Source organism: Syngnathus typhle, linkage group LG15, assembly GCF_033458585.1.
Source record: "Syngnathus typhle isolate RoL2023-S1 ecotype Sweden linkage group LG15, RoL_Styp_1.0, whole genome shotgun sequence".
NCBI lineage: Eukaryota > Metazoa > Chordata > Actinopteri > Syngnathiformes > Syngnathidae > Syngnathus > Syngnathus typhle.
In genome coordinates, this window is record NC_083752.1 from 10,661,051 (window position 1) to 10,681,281 (window position 20,231).

General features: G+C 45.4%; 2 protein-coding genes and 1 long non-coding RNA gene across 4 annotated transcripts in view; 1 reads left to right on the forward strand and 2 right to left on the reverse strand.

Moving 5' to 3' along the window:
* Positions 1-6,880: 6,880 nt before the first annotated feature.
* LOC133168385 (uncharacterized) lies at positions 6,881-7,974 on the reverse strand. Of its 2 annotated transcripts, none has more exons than XR_009718199.1 (3): positions 7,883-7,974; positions 7,546-7,759; positions 6,881-7,481 (listed from the first exon to the last, which is right to left on the reverse strand). It is a non-coding gene; the product is annotated as an uncharacterized LOC133168385 (long non-coding RNA). The 2 variants fall into 2 exon arrangements; XR_009718200.1 differs by having other exon boundaries at positions 7,879-7,946.
* Positions 7,975-15,981: 8,007 nt separating this feature from the next.
* Positions 15,982-16,529, forward strand: LOC133168537 (serine-rich and transmembrane domain-containing protein 1). The gene is made up of 2 exons (XM_061300150.1): positions 15,982-15,987; positions 16,320-16,529. Exons 1-2 carry the CDS (start codon positions 15,982-15,984, stop codon positions 16,527-16,529), a joined length of 216 nt encoding a protein of 71 aa, XP_061156134.1.
* Positions 16,530-16,860: 331 nt separating this feature from the next.
* Positions 16,861-20,231, reverse strand: part of LOC133168490 (neurobeachin-like) — a 29,225-nt gene continuing 25,854 nt past the window's right edge. Inside the window, exons 27-36 of the mRNA XM_061300104.1 lie at positions 20,038-20,202; positions 19,877-19,966; positions 19,434-19,626; positions 19,057-19,128; positions 18,825-18,980; positions 18,586-18,756; positions 18,421-18,522; positions 18,160-18,356; positions 17,937-18,088; positions 16,861-17,818 (exon numbers count right to left, since the gene is read on the reverse strand). Coding sequence (XP_061156088.1) covers positions 17,728-17,818; positions 17,937-18,088; positions 18,160-18,356; positions 18,421-18,522; positions 18,586-18,756; positions 18,825-18,980; positions 19,057-19,128; positions 19,434-19,626; positions 19,877-19,966; positions 20,038-20,202 — 1,389 coding nt within the window. The 3' untranslated portion in view covers positions 16,861-17,727. The remainder of the gene's footprint in view (positions 17,819-17,936; positions 18,089-18,159; positions 18,357-18,420; positions 18,523-18,585; positions 18,757-18,824; positions 18,981-19,056; positions 19,129-19,433; positions 19,627-19,876; positions 19,967-20,037; positions 20,203-20,231) is intronic.

The window sequence follows — 20,231 nt, forward strand, 5'->3', positions numbered from 1 at the left end:
TGTTTGTGTATTGTGAATGGTTGACATGATTCAAGGTTGGGGTGATGTGATCACAGCAGAGGATAACATTCCTCTCACCTGAAAACATAAAGATACTACAGATTTGAAAAAGCACGATTGAGCAGGACTAATTTTGGACTAAATATGGGTTTACTCAGAATTACTATTAGGGTTTATTAGGATTACTCAGGGGCACCATCGACAACAAAACAGTGCAATGGAGAAGGCCCATTTCAGTAATATGGTTAGACAAGACAGAACTAGTATCGAACATTAAGACTTTGGACGATTTGACGTGTGACTACTTTGAGCTCACCCGACGGGGTGACGGACGAGGTGGACAGTGACCAAATGTTTGACGCTTGAGCTTGCTTGCGACAAGTGCACGCTCTGCTTTGTTTTTTTGCAGCAGCAACAGCCACCAGCCAAGGAGCGGATTGCGCGCTGCTTGCGTAACTTGTTTTCGTTCCTGCAGGTTGTCGACTGCGTTCGTGGAAAATTTGTATTGAATTTACAAGAATATGTTAACCTTTGCCCTTTTGGTTTTTATGATGACCTTGTTGATGACATGGTTTTCAGGACATGATTCCAGGATTCATTTTATGAGTGTTTTTATTTTGATACTTGATGTCTGTTTTTGTGTGTACAAATGTCCGCTGTCAGCAGGGCTATAAGCTCACTGACAGGAGTGCGATGATTTTTGTTTGTGTTGCCGAGCGTGTGGTGGACGAGCTAGAGGTTCCCCGGGCCTGGCTACAATGCGTGTGGTGATGAGAGGGGATGCTTTCCAAGTTCCTTTTGATACGTAATGATACATTGGAGGAATGTGTCAAAAGGGGGAGTGGTAAAATAGAAATGGGTGAGTAGGTGGGTGAGTAGGTTTCAATTTGTAATTTTGATATCCAAAGTTTTTTTTCCAAATCCACTTGTTTTTAAGCTTTAACAGGACATGCCAGAATTCAACTAGCAGTGATGGAAGGAGCAGAGGAAGACCAGTGACATCTGGTTGTGGTGTGGTGACAACAAATTATAGCATCGCTTGCCAAAGGATGCATAGGGTATCTGTGCCCTCGTGTCTTTGATAATGCCTGTAGTGGTTGTCCCCATTGAAACACAGAATCTCAATTGGCGGGGCTCCTGAAGCGAGCCAAAAGAGACGTTTTGCCCCCATGGTTGAGCGACAACGATCCAACATATATTGACGCTAGGGGTGGAAATCGCGGGTTTTGTCACGATACGATATAATATCGATACAAAGAACTACGATACGATATTTGCCGATATCTTAAAGCCTGCTGCGATTCATTCACGATATATCGCGATATAGTGCTCTACGATCGTTTTTTTTTTTTTTTTTAATAAAAAATATAGAACAATATCCTGATTTATAACAATTCATACGCAAAATCAACAAGGTACTGCAAACTCTATTTAGGAAATTACAAGAGTATTGCAGTATACAAAGTGCTTATTTTAACACTGAACTTTGATGTCGTGTTTTTTCTTTAAATGTGCGGCGAGATTTGTGCTCCCTGAATATTTGATCACCGCATGGCAGGATTTACAAACTGCACGTGTCTTGTCGGTTGAGCCATCTTTCCTTTGGAATCCAAAGTGCTTCCAAACGAATGACTTGAAGCCTAAAGGGGAGCAAATTTCCTCGTCTTTTTAGACACTAGCCATAGCACCAGCCCAGGAGCCGCGTACTAGTTGTCGACTGCCCTTTCACGTGCCTGCTCTGCTCACAACACAACAACGCCGGGCGCACTGCTCCCGGAAAGAGGAAGAAAGCAACAATGAACTCGATTTCAAAATAAAGTCGCATCTAAAACGCGGCGATATAAATCGATGTTTACGTTTAGCATTGATGCCAATAAATCGTAGAGCATTATATCGATTAATCGATGTGTATCGATGTATCGTTACACCCCTAATTGACGCCATAGGTGTGCCAGATAAGTATGAACTCGTTAATCAAGTGTCCTCGGGATTCAAAAGCATTTTCCTATGGATCACCCCCAATAAAAATGTATCATTTCCATGAACAATTGGCTGCGACGTCATTGATGTTGTTACAAAATAGAATTGCGTTGGACATGCTATTGGCTAAGGAACATGGTGTGTGCGGAATGTTTGGTGATGCATGTTGTACTTTCATCCCCAACAACACAGCACCAGGGGGCCGACTGACCCAGGCGTTGGGACACTGAATAAAAAGATGAAAGATCATTCAGGTGTACACACCGATATTTGGTCTGATTGGATGAAAACGTTCGGAAGCTGGAAAGGCCTCATCATGTCTGTGCTCGTTGCTGTGGCTTTACTGCAGTGATGATTTTGTTGTTGTATTCCATGTATTAGGTCACTCACTGTCCGGTTGATCGAGAAAACCGTTGGCCCGTTGTCACCGAACGGCCAATATACCCTGGTGACTCAACATGAGCCGCGGGGGGAAGAAAGGACCGACAGTGTGCTGGCCGCTGCTTGCTAGAGTAACGGGTGATGACCTCATAAATGAGGTCATGAGAGGGAATAAAGGGAAATGTAATTTCGGCAGTTTGCAAACACATTTGATTAAGGCTGCGTTAGACACATATAATCATATCAATATAATTTTTAGTAGTAGTGTGGTCGCTTAATAAGTGGAAAGGAATGTGCAGACTACATGAATTTGTTTTCTTCAAAATATTGTGGAACAGGATGTCCAGAAAGGGAGGATATCTCAAGGCCGATGGGGAACGCGAAAAACAACTCGTCTTTGTGGTCCAGACACCTGTGCTGAGCAAGGGAAAACCCAAACGAGGAGGAGATGACCATCGACCAATCACCACACAATATTTTGCATGCTTGAATATTCATATTGTGTTTCTTTAAAACTGGGCAACCCGGAAGAATGTCTTGTCTTTCTGGTCACGAAGGCACACGAGTTTTTGTGTTAAGGACCCAAGGCCCAGGCGCCTGTATTAGCTTGCTTTGTCAGGATTAAACAATTGGTAAATTCGGCCTAATTGATCTACTGGTCTTCTCTTTGACAGAACGAACTCGCAAAATTGTTAGGTGCGCCAGTGTGTGGATTAGAACATAGCAATTCTTGTGTTAAGTGTTGATCACAATTTGGAGTCAGATCAATAGCTAAAATCCGTATCCTAACATACCCAAATAAATTAAACACCCTAAAAGTTACAACCATTGTCATATTGGTATAAATTGCTTACCATGACAACAAGAAATTGTTCAATTCACAAAATCTACTTGGATTGTACTGTCTTTTTAAAATTATCAAGATGGCGGCGCGTGCACACGCAGCGACCTCTCTCTGTCCCGCCCGAACGGTGTTTTGTTCGTTTAATGAGTGTTTGTCCGACAGTTGTATGTGTTCGTCTCGTCGTACTAAGTCGTGCTACAAGTATAGCAGGCAGGTTCTGCTCGACATAGGTGAAAGCGAGTTTTGTGGCATTCTGGACTTTGTAGGGGGGACATTAAAGGAGCTCGGACTGCTCCGTCCTGAAACGTTGCCGGACTCGCCTGCTATTCCTTCCCCGGATGGAAAGCGTCGGAAGCGGTGTGCGAGGAGGCAGAAGAGGGGCAAGCGCGGAGGCGTCCTGGCCAGGCTGGCGGCCAACCCAGCTTGCCCGACCGTGCCTTCCATTCTTCTGGCAAATGTTCGATCGCTGGATTACATTAGCTTGCTCAGATCTACGAACCGGACAGTGCGTAACTGCTGTGTGCTCGTGTTCACTGAGACTTGGTTGACGGTCAACATTCCGGACTCTGCTGTGCATCTGGAGCGGCTAGCATGCTATTAGGCGGACCGGGCCATTGTAAAAGGGGGAAAATCGCGAGGAGGTGGAATATGCGTCTACATCCGTGACAAATGGTGCCGGGACTGTGTAATGGTATGCAAGCACTGCTCGCCACTGGCGGAGTTTGTGATCATTAAGTGCCGTCCTTTTTACCTGCTGAGGGAATTTACTGCGATTCTGCTAGTCGCGGTATACATCCCGCCTTCCAACATCGAAGGCGACAGGATCACGGCTCTTAGTGAACTGTACCAGGCTGTCAGTGAACAACAGACGACGCACCCCGACGGTTTCACCATCTTCGCTGGGGATTTTAATCATGCTAACCTAAAGTCTGCTTTTCCGAGGCTTCACCAGCATGTTAATTTTCCAACACGTGGCGACAGCTTCCTGGACCTGGTCTACTCTACACATAAAGAAGCTTTCAAAGCCGCCCCCCTCCCCCATCTTGGACTTTCTGACCATCTCACTGTTATGCTTTTGCCCGCATACAGACAAATGGTGAAAGCATCCAGGCCGGTTCGCAAGGGGGTAAGGGTGTGGCCTGAGGGTGCCTCAGATGCGAGACTGCTTTGGCACTACTGACTGGGAAATGTTTAAGCAGGCGGCCACTTGCAACGATCGGACGGATATAGAGGAGTATACTGACTCTGTTTCCTCTTACATCACAAAGAGCATTGATGATGTGACCCACTCGAAATTCATCGTCACTCGGGCTAACTGGAAGCCATGGCTAACAGGGGCTGTCCTCAGGCTGCTGAGGGCCAGGGACAAAGCCTTCAGAGCGGGGGATGAGGCTGGCTTGAGGACAGCGAGGGCCGACCTGTCCCGGGGCATCAAGGAAGCGAAAAGGGCGTTCTCTCGCAAGTCTACCGCCCACTTCAAGGACAGCAGGGACGCACGGTGCCTTTGACAGGGCATTCAGACTATCACGGACTACAAGCCCGCGCGCAGAGCTGTGAGGGCAACATCCGTCTGCTCAACGATCTGAACCGCTTTTTTGCTCGCTTTGACGCTCAGAACAGCACTTGCCCGCTGAAGACACCTCCCCCTCCACACAAGCAGCCTCTCTGCCGATAGCGTGAGGAGGACGCTTGCCGCTATCAACACCCGTAAGGCTGCGGGTCCTGACAACATCCCAGGTCGAGCGCTGAAGGACTGCGCTGGGGAGCTTATGGGTGTCTTCACGGACATCAAAACGCATAGCAACAATTGGCATGCAGAATTGAATGGATACAAATCCACATGGAGGAAGTGAGACTGACAGATTGTTGCGAGGATTTGCCTGTGCGAGGGTCAATGTGAATCGGTGACCTCAACAGCAAACCATTCTTCTTACAACAAGATTTTCTTTTTCGTTTTATTTTCATTGTTCAAAAACTTTGATCGAAGAGCGATCACGTCAAAGAGCGATCACGCCGAGACTTCTTCCTTGTTGGGAAGTCGCCGATCCACCAAACGTCGGAGCCTCCCAGCGCCATCGGCTCTGCGGCCGGCGTCGAATTTCGCTCCAGCGACTCCAGACCCGTGGCCGCCACTGGGGTTCCTCCCGGCGCCATCACACTTGCGGCCGCATTAGGGTCCCACTTCAGCGTCGCTGGATTCGCGGCCGTCGCCGGACCTCGAGCCAGAAACGCTGGACCCGCGGGCGTTGCCAGACTTCGTCCCAGCAACGCCGGACCTGCGGCCGTCGGCGGACTGCGTGCCAGCAACGCCGGACCCGCGGCCTTCACCGGACCTCTAGCCACCAGGCCTAGTAGGCTAACACCACCAGCCCCAGGAGTAGAGCTACCATCAGGACCAGTGTGCTAGCCCAACCAGCCCCTGTAAGAGAGCCAACATCAGGCCCAGTAAGCTAGTACCACCAGCCCCAAGAGGACACCCACCACCAGGCCCAGGAGACTACCATCACCAGGCTCAGGAGGACAGCCACCACCAGGCCCAGTGAGTTAGCACCATTAGCCACCCCAGGAGGAGATCTGACACCAGGCTGAGTGGGATACCACCTCCAGCCCCAGGAGGAGAGCTACCATCAGGTATAGAGGCTTTGCAGCTGACGTCATCAGCCGCGCACATTAGCTTGGCGGCCATCTTGCCGGTCAACATTTCAGTGCCGGTCAACGACTCACACACGCTTTCTTGTTACATCTGCTGCTATTTGAGCTTGATAAACCAAATCTTAGCTTCTATAGATTTCCGGCAAACATCCAAAAATGCGATAAATGAATCGCGGCGATTCGTCGTGAACGATGGAAACCTACGATTTACACAAGGATATACAATGAGCACTTCATATCAGGTATGTAAACAAACTATTCACCCCTGATTTACTTTATTACAATATGGGATGATACAAATATGATTGTTGAAAATGCTGGGTGCATTTTTAGAAAGGCAGCAAGAAGAGCAAGGCAGGGAATGGGATGATTTCTTCAGTTCACCTTCCCGTTTTTATTTTTGGTTTATTTTTTCATGATGCTTCATCTGATTGGCTTGATAACTTTATCAATGTAAATATTGAACTTCATATTGGAATTGAACAATTCTAATGAGTGAATGCATTAGGAAATTTCAAAAAAAATTATGAACCTTGTGTTTTTTTTTAATGAAGCATTTTTGAACAAGAGGCTTTTTGTTACTTCATTTGGCACAAGGTAAAATCTACATTGGTAAAGTTTTCAAGCCATTGGCACAAGGTTAAAATTTTTATTGGTTAAGTTTTCAAGCCACTCAAATGAAGCATTATGCAAAAATAAACGAAAAATAAAAATTGTAGCAACTTGAACAGACAGGTACAGTATCTGAATGATTTCACTCTATTCAGTTTTTTAATATGTCAAGTTATGAAATGCCATTACGAAACAAATTGAACTGGGTATATCCCCTTCAACAACGTGCTTAATTATTTATGGTAGTCATTATGAATAATGTGATCGTTTAATTGTTTCAGGTGCAAAAAGCGAAGATCCACTATCCCCAGACTATGTGCCAAGTATATTTGAGCATACCCAGTCACCTCACAAACGAAAACTCAAATGTTCAATGAAGATCTTTGAGAGAAGACAAAATCTCAAGCAGCGCAAGAGAGACCACGAGAGGGCATTGGCAGCAGCAGTAGCACTTTTCAATATTTCCCAGTCTGTCCCTTGTGAAAATGATCAACTGAAGATGTGGTGCACGCTGAGATTCGAAAAGAAAGTACAGGACGGTACGCAGAAGGGGGGAGAGAGTTCAGGATCCTAACAGCCTGGAGTATGCGGCTGTTGTTGACTCTGGTGGTGCGGGAGCGCAGGCTCCTATACCTCTTCCCAGAGGGCAGAAGCTCAAACAAAGAGTGAGCGGGGTGACTCACATTACTCACAACCGTGGTCGCCTTGCGGGTGAGATGAGAGATGTAAATGTCTTTCAAGGAGGGGAGTGAAGCACCAATAATCTTACCATCCGTGTTCACTATGCGCTGCAGGGCCTTCAAGTTGTAGTCAGTGCAGCCGCCACCCCAAACAGCAATACAGCTGGAGAGGACGCTCTCAATGGTGCCACGGTAAAATGTAGTCATGACGGCCGGAGGAGCGCTCGCTCGCCTGAGTTTCCGCAGGAAGTACAGGTGGCGCTGGGCCTTCTTCGCCAGTGATGCGGTTGGTGGACCAGGAGAGATCCTCACTGATGAGCACCCCCAGGAACCTGGCAGCAGCAGTAGCACTTGTCAATATTTCCCAGTCTGTCCCTTGTGAAAATGATCAACTACCTGCTGGTGAAGATGTGGTGCACGCTGAGATTTGAAAAGAAGGCATGGTGACTACTGCCACACAGACGGATATCACTGGGGAAGCAATGGATTCCCTCACTGCAGAGTGTAAAAATCTGCGTGCAGAACTTGATGAACTAATTCACCCAGCTCTTTGTTGAAACCAAGTTTTTGATGTTGCTTGCCCCCTGGACTCTTCTTCAACCGCAGATATCTGAAAAACATTTTAATAAAAATTGTTTTCACTATGATTAGATTATTTGTAACAGGTTGGAGAACAATAAATTATTTATGATGTATATATTAATTACTAAGTGCGAAAAAAATACAAACCTACTCTCTGATAATGGAATGTAACTTCTCTATCTCTGACCGGCATTTTAGTGCAAGTTCATCTGGGCTGAGTTTCATATCGTCACAATCGTGCAGCTGTGAGAGAGGTACAGGAAGCTTTCGCTTCACTGCCCTTGGCACAAAGTTGTCAGCATAGTCAGGATCAATGCTCAAAATTGCTGGTCTTCCACCACATTCAGACAAAGCCTTGTAAAAGGCAGCTTTCTGCTCTTCAGTTGGTGGAGGAACATTCAGCAGTTTTCTCGCAGCACTTTCCTCAGAAGTTGAAGCTTCTGACTTTCGTTTCTGGGCTGGATGGGCAATATCGATATTGCATCCTTCAGCATATTCTATGTGCGATGCTGATGGTTTCAGCCACTGACAAGGTAGTGATGTGCATGAAGTGGCCGTCTTCATACGTATTAGTGTCTCCAGGGCGAACAGGGATGCTGCTGAATGTGAACATGTTTCACCCAATCCAGCCATGCAGGTACAGTGGCAGCACAGGATCTGACCATCTTTCGCTATTGCTACCCAAGGTCTGAGGGGAGGATCATTCATCCGTTGAGAGTGTTTTACCTGAAACAGATAATATGACATACCTTATATTATTATCAGTCCCTAATTTGGATATAATATACAAGGCTAGACCTCTTACTGTCCATTTATGCATATTTTACCTGGCATTTGGTAAAATTTCTCATGAATCATTCAAAGTCAAAGTCAGCTTTATTGTCAATCTCTTCACATGTCAAGACACACAAAGAAACCGAAATTACGTTTTCTCTATCCCACGGTGACGAGACATATTACACGATAGACATACAAGTAAACGACACAATATAAAAACAAGAAAGCACAATCAATAAATAATAAGAATGATGAATAAATAATAAATAAACAAATAACACAATAAATAAATAAATAAATAAGAGGAGCAAAACGAAGCAACTGTGCATGCAGCAGACAGTCAGAATATAGCGCAAAAGTACAGTTTCCGCTGTAAACATCGATTTATATCGCCGCGTTTGACCTTGGACATTAGATGCGACTTTATTTTAAAATCCAGTTCATTGTTGCTTGCTTCTTTTTTCCGGGAGCAGTGCGCGCGTGTTGTGTTGTGAGCAGAGCAGGCACGTGAAAGGGGAGTCGACAACTAATACGCGGCTCCTGGGCTGGTGCTATGGCTAGTGTCCAAAAAGACGAGGAAATTTGCTCCCCTTTAGGCTTCAAGTCATTCGTTTGGAAGCACTTTGGATTCCAAAGAAAAGATGGCTCAACGGACAAGACACGTGCAGTTTGTAAATCCTGCCATCCGGTGATCAAATATTCAGGGTCCACAAATCTTGCCGCACATTTAAAGAAAAAACACGACATCAAAGTTCAGTGTTAAAATAAGCACTTTGTATACTACAATACTCTTGTAATTTCCTAAATAAAGAGTTTGCAGTACCTTGTTGATTTTGCGTATGAATTGATATAAATCAGGATATTGTTCATATATCGATCATAGAGCACTATATTGTGATGTATCGTGAATGAATCACAGCAGGCTTTAAGATATCGGCAAATATCGTATCGTGTTTCTTTGTATCGATATGATATCGTATCGTGACAAAACCTGCGATTTACATCCCTACTAACCAGGCAATGAAGCATTCAAAACTGATTCAACACATGGAGACCAAGCATCCTGCAATAAAACACAAACCTTAATCACTTCGGGTGTCATTGTCTCCGATTACGTCTAGATGGGACCGGCTCGTTTCTGAGAAACAAACTCAGTGCTCCCACTAATTCAACGGTAATGGTGAGTTTTATTTTTGTCATTTGTACTTGTTTTTATGTCAGTCGTATCATTTTATTTCATCATATTTATATATTTATTATAAATGTATTATTTATTTATTTATTTATTTATATAAATGTATCATTTATTTATATAAAAGCCGGTCCGTGAAAATATTTCCGACATGTAACCGGTCCGTGGCGCAAAAAAGGTTGGGGACCACTGCCATAGAGGTACGAAGGAGACTAGTAACCTGTACATCATTCTGTTGAACCTCAAGTTGTGGTACTTTTAGATCATGGAAGGTAAAAACCTGGTGAAATTATCAACCCACCATGAACAGTATTGACAAATGCCTTTCTTTTCCAACTGGTGTGTTTAACAAACAAGCACTGATAACTGAAAATGAAGAACTTGATTTGAAAACATTTGACTTCACTGATCATAAGGGATTTGACATAGAGAACAATATTGATCCTGTGAATAACTTCTTTATCAACGACACTCAAAGGAACTGCAAATACTATACTGTAGAGCAATTTAACAAGAAGGTAACAACAAATAGAGCAATATCAATTATACATTTTAATAGTAGGAGCTTAAAAGCAAACATATCTAAGATCAAACAATGTTTAAAAGATATGAATAATCCGTTTACTGTAATTGCAATATCTGAAACCTGGTTAAAGGAAGATCAGTCTGAAAAGATTGAAATAGAAGGGTATGAGAGTTATACATTAAATAGGAAGGTGAAAAGATGTGGAGGAGTTGCTCTATTCATAGATAAAAACTATAAGTGTAAGATAGTAAGAAGTATGTCTCAAGCAATAGATAATATCATGGAATGTATTACTGTTGAAATAGAAATGGAATCATCTAAAAACATTCTGGTAAGCTGTGTATACAGATGTCCAGGTTCATGTATTGAGACATTTAGTGAACTATTATCAGGAATGTATGAAAGAAAAATCGATACAAAAATGGTGTATGTCTGTGGTGATTATAATATAGATCTATTGAACCCACTTCAGCTGACTCCAGTAACAGAATTTATTAACTTAATGTACAGTATGAGTCTCTACCCCGCAATAACCCGTCCGACTAGAATCACATCTCACAGTGCCACTATAATTGATAATATATTTACAAATGTAATTGAAAAGAAAGTAAAAACTAGACTGATAATAAATGATTCAAGCGACCACCTGCCAGTGTTTGCAGTGATCCAGAACTGTACAAAGAAAAAAAAGGATGCTATAACTTTTAAAATGTGTAGAATGAATTCTGGTAATTCAATTAACTCATTCAAAAATGATCTTTTAAAACAAGACTGGAAAAAGGTATATGTGGGTGATGTAAATGAAGCCTACAACACATTCATGGCCATTATATCCGAACTATCCTAACTAAGAAAGCAGTTGAACTAAATTCAGTGGAAAAACCATGGCTGACAAAGGGAATCTTAAATGCTTGCAAGAAGAAAAACCTATTATACAAAGATTTCTTAAAGATAAGAACAAAGGAAGCTGAATTAACATATAAGACCTACAAAAACAAATTGATTAAAATAATGAGAAACAGTAAAAGGAATTACTATAGCAAGATACTGGAGGAAAACAAGAGTAACACAATAATAACATGGAAAGTGTTAAATGAGATTATTAAAAACAGAACTGGAAAGCCAATATATCCTTCTTACTTTGTAAACAGTAATAACATAAGTATAAATGATCTTACTATGATTGCAGAGGAGTTTAATAATTACTATGTTGGTATTGGGCCTACTTTGGCAAAGGAAGTAGCAAAAAAAGGGAGTACAAGTGACCTAATTAAGGATGTACCCATAGCCGAAAGTATGGTTCTAAGGGGAACGAATGAGGAGGAAATAATAGAAATTGTTAGAGAATTTAAAGATAAAAAGTCAACTGACTGTAATGGGATAGATAGTCACTTGTTAAAAATATTATTGAATGTGTGGTGAAACCCCTTACACATATCTGCAACCAATCTCTGACAAATGGTGTTTTTCCGAGTGAAATAAAAACTGCTAAAATTATTCCGATATATAAAGCTGGGGACAAACACATATTCTCAAATTACAGGCCAATATCTCTACTCCCACAATTCTCCAAAATATTAGAACAATTATTTTATAAAAGGCTTGATGATTTTATTACAAAACAAAATATTCTGTGTAACCAACAGTATGGATTTCGGAAAAATAGGACCACCACACTAGCTTTGTTAGATTTCGTAGCTGAAATAACAACAGCTATTGAAAATAAACGATGTTGTTGTAGGTGTTTTCTTGGATCTTAAGAAAGCTTTTGATACTGTAAATTATGAAATTCTGTTAACAAAACTTGAAAGATATGGGATACACTTGGTTAAACAGTTATTTATCAAACAGGAATCAATATGTGCAATTTATGGACTGTAAATCAAAACTAAAGCAGGTAAAGTGTGGGGTTCCTCAGGGCTCAATATTAGGCCCCTTGTTATTTATTTTGTATGTCAATGATATGTGCAAGGTCTCCAGGTTACTCAAGGCCGTAGTTTTTGCAGATGACACAAACCTGCTTTGCAGTGGGGATGACCTGGATCAACTATTGGATACTGTGGGTATTGAAATGGAAAAATTACAGAGTTGGTTTGACACAAATAAACCTACACTAAATTTCCGACTAACACAGACAAAATTCTTACAATAAATAATATAGAAATAGAAAGAGTAAATGAAGTAACATTTCTTGGAGTGCTTATAGATAATAAATTAAGTTGGAAACCAGATATAATGTATATCAAATCAAAAAATTCTAAATCACTCGCAGTATTGTATTAAGTAAAAGACCTTATAAATCAGTCATCATTATATTCCTTGTACTGCTCCTTCATACTCCCATACATTATGTACTGTGTGGAGGTGTGGGGCAATACATACAAAACAAACACAGATCCAATCTTCATTCTTCAAAAAAAAGCAATACGACTTGTAAATAATGCTGATTATAGAGAACCATCTAACCCTCTATTAAGCTGAACTCACTGAAATACAACGACTTAGTCGACTTTAAAACCATCCAACTCATGTACAAAATAAAAAAGAATCAATTGCCAAACAGTATCCAGAGGTTGTTTGAGTGGAGGGAAAGTACCTATTATTTAAGAGGAACACTTATGTTTAAAAGAGATTTGGTGAGAACAAACTTAAAGTTACATTGTATAGCAGTTAAAGGTGTGGAATTATGGAACACAAGCAGTGAAGAACTAAAGAACCTTACCTAAGTTTAAAAAAATGTTTAAGGACAAAATATTGACGGGATACCGTAACATGCTGTGAAGTTGTTTAAGTTGCTTTTGTATTTATCTAAAAAAAATATATACCGTTTTTTTCCATGTATATTTTTTGGACCTATGTATAATGCGCACCCCAGATTTTAGGACAATAAATTAGTTAAATTTTGCGCATTATACATGGAAAAAAATGGTAGTATATATATATATATATATATATAAAAATATATATATATATATTTTCTCTTTAATATATTGATTATCTTCAAATTCTTGACAGAATCAAACAGAAACATGTAGTTACATGGGGTAGAGTCAGATAAGCGTAGGCTTCCTTCTACTCCCTTTTGAACAAATATGATTTTACGATAAAGGAAAAATTATAATGCAATATCTTTTTTTCTTTCTTTTTATGTTCTATTGTAGTATGGAGTTACCATTTTTCTGTATTTTTATTTTTTTCTTGTATTTCTTTAATGTTCGAAATAAACAAACAAACAAACAAACATCTTTAACATTTCCCTGCAGCAGACCATCGTCCCTTTGTGTTTCAAGTCTGACACCATCGTACCTGTGCCGAAGAAACCTGCTACGTCCTGCTTCAATGACTACCGCCCCGCGGCACTGACGCCCATCATCATGAAGTGCTTTGAGCGGCGTGTCATGGGGCACATCAGAACCATTCTCCCCCCACCATAGACCCCTTCCAGTTTGCATACGGTCCTCTGAGGATGCCATCTGCTCTGCCCTCCACTCGGCCCTCACCCACCTGGAGAGATGGGACTCGTATGTGAGATTGCTGTTTGTGAACTTTAGTTCTGCCTTCAACACAATTGTGCCACAACGACTCATCTGCAAACTCGACAAGCTGGGCCTCAGTACCTACCTCTGCAACTGGCTACTTCCTCTGTCAGAGGCCTCAGGTGGTACGTGTTGGCGACAAAATCTCCGCCAGCATCACGCTGAGCACGGGGGGCCCCCAAGGCTGCGGGCTCAGTCCGCTGCTCTTCACCCTGCTTACGCATGACTGCACTGCAACCTACAGCAACAACCGCATTGTGAAATTTGCTCTGGTGGGTCTCATCACCAAGGGCGACGAGACTCAATACAGGTTGGAGGTTGACCTTCTGACCACGTGGTGCAGGGACAACAACCTCCTGCTGAACGTCGACAAGACCAAGGAGATTGTTGTTGACTTCCGGAAGGGTCACACCCAACACCTGCCGCTGACCATCGACGGTGCTGTGGTGGAGAGAGTGAGCAGCACCAGGTTCCTGGGGGTGCACATCAGTGAGGATCTCTCCTGGTCCACCAACACCACATCACTGGCGAAGAAAGCTCAGCGCCGCCTGTACTTCCTGCGGAAACTCAGGCGAGCTAGTGCTCCTCCGGCCGTCATGACTACATTCTACCGTAGCACCATTGAGAGCATCCTCTCCAATTGTATCGCTGTTTGGGGTGGTAGCTGCACTGAATACAACATGAAAGCCCTGCAGCGCATAGTGAACACGGCTGGTAAGATTATTGGTGCTTCACTCCCCTCCCTGAAGGACATTTACACCTCCCATCTCACCCGCAAGGCGACCACGATTGTGAGTGATGTGAGTCACCCCGCTCACTCTTTGTTTGATCTTCTGCCCCCTTGGAAGAGGTACAGGAGCCTGCGCTCCCGCACCACCAGGCTCACCAAAAGCTTCATACTCCAGGCTGTTAGGATCCTGAACTCTCTTCCCCCTTCTGCGTAGCGTCCTCTGATTGTCTGCTGTATGCACATTGGCTCTTATTTGTTGTGTCTTATTTTTGCTCCTCTTATTTATTATGTTATTTGTTAATTATTTATTCATCACTCTTATTTATTCATTGTTTGTGCCTTCTTGTTTTTTTTCTGTTGTTTATTTGTTTATTATTTATTCACCACTCTTATTTATTCATTGTTTGTGCCTTCTTGTTTTTTTTCTGTTGTTTACTTGTATGTATATTGTGTACTATGTCTTGTCACTGTGGGATAGTGGGAACGTAATTTCGATTTCTTTGTGTGTCGTGGCATGTGAAGAAATTGACAATAAAGCAGACTTTGACTTTAAAACTAAAACATACCTCCATGACAAATAGCTGTCTTCTCGTGAGTTTGCATATGTGCCACTATAGTAGTATAAATTCCACATTTGTCTTGATGTGAGCCCACAAAGATGGGCACCGGCCGATGCCCATCTTTGTGGATGGTTGGATGAAACTGGGGCGTTTTCAGATTAACCGCAAATTGGGAGAAGCGGCCCCAGAAAATTTATAGCCGTCCTTCAGCTTCAATCGATTAGCGTAGACTGCGCGCGATGAACTACACGCCGAGAGCCGGGCGTCACTCAACACTCGCTGCCCAGCCCCGCTCAAATGCTGAGACATGATTGAGGGAGGGCGTGCAGTCGCAGTTGCGCTCGGCGTTTGGAGAGAGACAAATGAATGACAGGTCGGCTGAGAGATGAGCGCAGTAACACAACATGTAGAGAGAGACGCAGCGCGCTCGCACACACGCTCCAAATGTGTCATTTTGTCACACATCAACCATTGTCATGACACGATGATCCTCTGAGGAGAGAGACTCGGTTGGTGAAGGACACCGCCTTCAACTGGCAAAATCATGCATTCGTGGACGATGCTGAGGGATGAGCGGAGTCAAACAAACGTACACTGCGGCTTGTTAGAAACGAACGAAGCGAGAGCCCGAATGCGTACGAGGGGGCGAGCCCGTTTTCAGTAGAAGGTGACCCGCGAGCCCGGTTGCCTGGAGACAAAAAGCAGCCCGATTAAGAGCAATTATCAAGCACTCGGCTCACAATGAAGAGACGTCATAGACGGGCAAACACGCATCCCCAAATGAGTGGCGCCCAGCCGGCGTGAAAGCAAACAGACCCGCACGCACACACACGCGCGCAATCCCCTTTACAAGATCAAACGCGATGCCTGGGATCGCTGATGGTTGGTACACTGTCTTGTGTGCAGGCACCATGAGTTCGATTCCCACAATGACGGTGTGCATGTGTGTGTGTATCTGTGACCACAAGAAAAATCAAATCAAAAGCGATGCAGTAGTCGACGAGGGCCTACCCGTGGATAGATGGGTATGCGACATGGCAGCTCACGTTGATGGAGGTGTGCTGTCATTGGAGCAGGGGTGTGTAGACTTTTTATTTGCACCACATATGAGCTGTCTTTTTTTTTCCACTTATGAGGATCTGCAGTATTTTGCCGCAGCCGGAATGTCCGGGATGGATGAAAGCGGTACCTCAGTGGTGGAAAACGGAACCCTTCGGCACATTTCTCTCACGTTCGTCCCCAGATCATCAATGTCGTCTCCGGGTAGAGCTGGAGACTGTCCGTGTACGTGTGGCTGTTCCTGGGCCTCCTGCTGTTCCTGCTAACCCTGCTGGTAATCGCCCTCCACAGGCTGAAGAACATCATCTCGTCGTCCGGCTCCTCATCCTGCGGCGAGCCTCGGAGCTCCTTCACCAACGTGGAGATCGGCAGCATCTCGTCCTCGCGGAGGTCCACCGTCTCCTCGCTGTGCGCCTGAGGCTCACGTGCACTCGCGTGTGGGCGCAGAAAGACACGTGCAGCCGGGCTGTATCAAAAACTTGGGGCGAATGAAGTGCAAATGTTCATTCGACGGTAAATCAGCATTTGGAAATATTTCTTCTCTCCTTTCCTTTGTGTCGGCGGACAAAGCAGGATTACAGAGGATGATATGGATGAGCCTTACATTACTTTCTTGTGGCCAAAGACACCCTTTATGCATCAAAAGAAAATCCTTTGTGGGCAACCACCGCAGAAATACACAAAGCACAACATACGCCAAGAAAAAGGCAGAGACCTTAAATTCTTTGCATAATTTATTTTTCGTACAGATTTTTTTTCCAACTCACACGTCATATTTTACATCTTTGCAATAAAACATGACTACAATAGTTCTTCAGGGTTTCATAGATCCAAAAATAATTAACTTTTTTTGTTTGTTGGTTTTTGGATGTGTGCGTGTGTGGCTGGAGTTACGTGCGTGTGCGGCTGCCGTGCCGGTCGTGCACACGCTCGTTGTCATATTGCTGTAAAATCTTCACATGTGAGCGTTTAAATACAAACATCAATGCACAAAGAATTCATCCTGGCCCTAGACAAGAAGGAACCCAAAGAACCTGGTCCGTCTTCAGAACAATTAAAGCCCCCCGAGGAATGGCTGCCTTGCAATCAGAAAGAAGCCGAATCGGGAAGGATAAAAAAAAAAAAAAGTGCAAACAGGAAAGAAAATTGCTTTTGTTTCAATAATGTGAGCACGCGGGGCCGGCGGCAAAAGCAAGAGTTGTTCTGTACATATTTGACACCACGATCACTAAATGTAGAAAGAAAAAGGCAGCAAAAGAAAAATCATCACCCTCGTTCGCCCCTCTCGTTCAATTCGAGGAAAAAGAGACAAAAGGACACAAAAGGAAAGAGGACAAATCCTCAAAGGATCCCAAAGGCGGATCATCTCGGCAAAGAGAAAGAGTATCTGGCTCACTCAAGCGTTAAAGCAGAACCCACCAAACCCGGAACCTGACCCGCCAGCACCGGCGACCGATCCGCACTTTGTTGGCTGTGTCGTCTTTGGGCTCAGGCGTGCATGTGTGTGTGTGTGTGCGCGCGCATGTGTGCGTGTATGAGAGAGAGTGAGTCCCGTCAAAGCAAGCAGAACCTCAAGTCGTCTTCTCGTGTACCTGGAGAGTTCCTTTCCCGCAGCGTCAGTAGCGGTTCTGATGCTCGTAGTGCCAGCGGTTGAAGTCGATGTTAAACGCCACGATGCTGCCGGACGCCATGCCAGTGATCAGCGTCCTGCGGCAAAGACAAGAAGTCAGGCGGCAGGCAACAGCTTCCGAATGCGGCCGCCCTGAACGCGGCTCCTGTGTTTCCCTGCTGATGCGTTTCCACGGCAACGGCCTTACGAGGTCACCTCTGGTCGTGTGACAGGTCCATGGCTCGAATGCCAGCATCGCATCCTGGGTAGATATAGAGCTGCTTGAAATCGCAGGCCTGCCACACCTCCACCACGCCGTTGTCGCCACCCGTCACCAGGTTCTGCCCATCGCTGCTCAGCAGGACAGCCTGCCGGGGGTCGGACACAGGGTTCGAGGCATGCCAAACGCTATTGGTCTGCAATTAAGGCCGAGCCTCACCCGTGTGGAGTCGTTTAGCTCCATCTGAGCCAGAAGCTTGCCATTGATGCTAAAGTTGCAGAACCGTCCTCGCTCGTAGTAGATAACGCAGTGGCCCTCGCTGGACACCGAGATCAGACGCGGCTGACGGCACAGCTTGGGGCCTTCGAGGGCCCTCAAGAGGTCGCCCGTGATGGTGTGCACCAAGCAGGGGCCCTCTGATGTGGAGAGAATTCAGATCAGGAACCCCAGGAGGGAGGCAAGGCCCCTCGCTCATCATACCTCTGGCCCCGCTGATGACCAATCCCAGCTCGGCGCAGACGGACACGCACGCCACCTCGTGGTCGTGTCCTGTCAGGACGGCCCGTGGGGCGGGGTATTCACCTGCGGCAAAAACGTTTTGGCAAAGAAGGCCTCGGCTTCCGGTCAGCAGCCTCGGGCGCTCACTGTTATTGGGATTGTCACCGATGATGTGGTGCCGCCCGCTCCAGTACCACAGCAGAAGCGTGGCATCCCGAGAGCCGGACACAATGTAGCAGTCTCCTCCGATGTAGGACTCGGAGCGGGCCAGACATGTCACCACGTCCCAGTGACCAAAGACGATCTGCGTTAGCTTCCCTGCGGGGCGGGGAGCACTCAGGCTTGAAAAGGCGCTCAGCAAACGTAAGCAGGAGCGCGGCTCATACCCGTTTCGGTGGAGTAGACCCGGAAGCTCTTGTCCCAGAAGCCGCATGCCAGGATGTAGCGGTTGTCGGCCGTCACCACGAAGCAGTGCGTGTTGATCTGGATGCTCTGGTCCACCAGGTCCGTGATTTGGCGCTTGTTGGTGCCCGAGTTGTTGGCTGGACACATTGGGTCGGGCAATTTATTTGCTGCCTTGCCCTCCCGCCCTCGGTCAACCACGAGAAAAACGCCAACCTATGAGGGGATCCATCTCGATGGGAAGGTGGTGAGCCTGCTCCAGGGAGTATCCCGGCGCACCTCGTAGGCCTGGAGGTAGTCCAGCATAACACACTTAAAACACTCCTCGATCATCTTCCGCGACATCTGCGTTCTGATGATACAATTGGAAGGTTTCCAGACGTTTCCGACAAGATATGTTCCAACCTAAGAGCCTCATGTCGAATGAATCAAAAGTGCCATCCCATCTCTGTGATTCGAGAACACCCATGGAGGGCTTGTCGGAAATGACACCATCGCCCACAATTGTCTTGTCTGCATCTTGGCCAAGGCTTTTAAAAACAAAACAAAAAAAAACTGGAAAAAAACATTGGAGAATGAGAGAGAGCACTAACCGACGGTGTTGTGCCAGCGGTTGACGGCAAAGAGGCGGCTGCACGTGACGGTGACGGCGGCGGGGATGCTGAGGTGAGGCAGTGTGTTGGCAGCCACGTGCGTGACGGGAGAGTTGGACGGGAACTTAAGCACCATGATTACGTCCTGCTGCATCTGATCCTTAAACATCAGAGGACTCTGAGGAAGGAAACACTGATAAGACAGACAGAGAGAGAGATCCAGGCCAGGGTAGGAAGAGGATGAGCAGGGAGGGAAGGAGGGGCAGGGAAAAAAGGCAAAATTAGTGGGAGACCAGGGTCCCGGCAGTAAGGGGCGGGGCGGGGCAGGGGAGGGGGGTGGTTGGAGGGTTCTACATGAAGGTAGCCTGGGGGCTAAGTGGCAAAAGGCGCGACTCTATTTTTGTTTAGCGTGACAAAAGCAATGGCAAGGACGTTGCTCTCACCAGATGCATGGCGGAAGACCGGGGCGGGTGCGGCTCGATCAGGAGCTGCGAGGGGATCTGCCCGCAAGCCTGAATCTGCGCCTCAATCACCTACGGGGACATGGAAGTGTCAGCGGGGAGAGCCTGGACGGGATGCGGACCTAAGGGCCAAGCCTGCTGACCTCTCGCTGCGCCGCGTCCAAGTTGTCCAGGTTGACGGCGCCCTCGTAGGACAGGAAGTTGAAGACGTTGAGCGCCCGCACGGCCTCGGGACCCCGCTGCTTGTATCCGAAGATCAGGTCGATCCACTGGTGCAGCTGGCATGACACAAACTCGCTCTCCAGCGCCTAGACAGGAAGGGAGGAAGCCTGTTAGA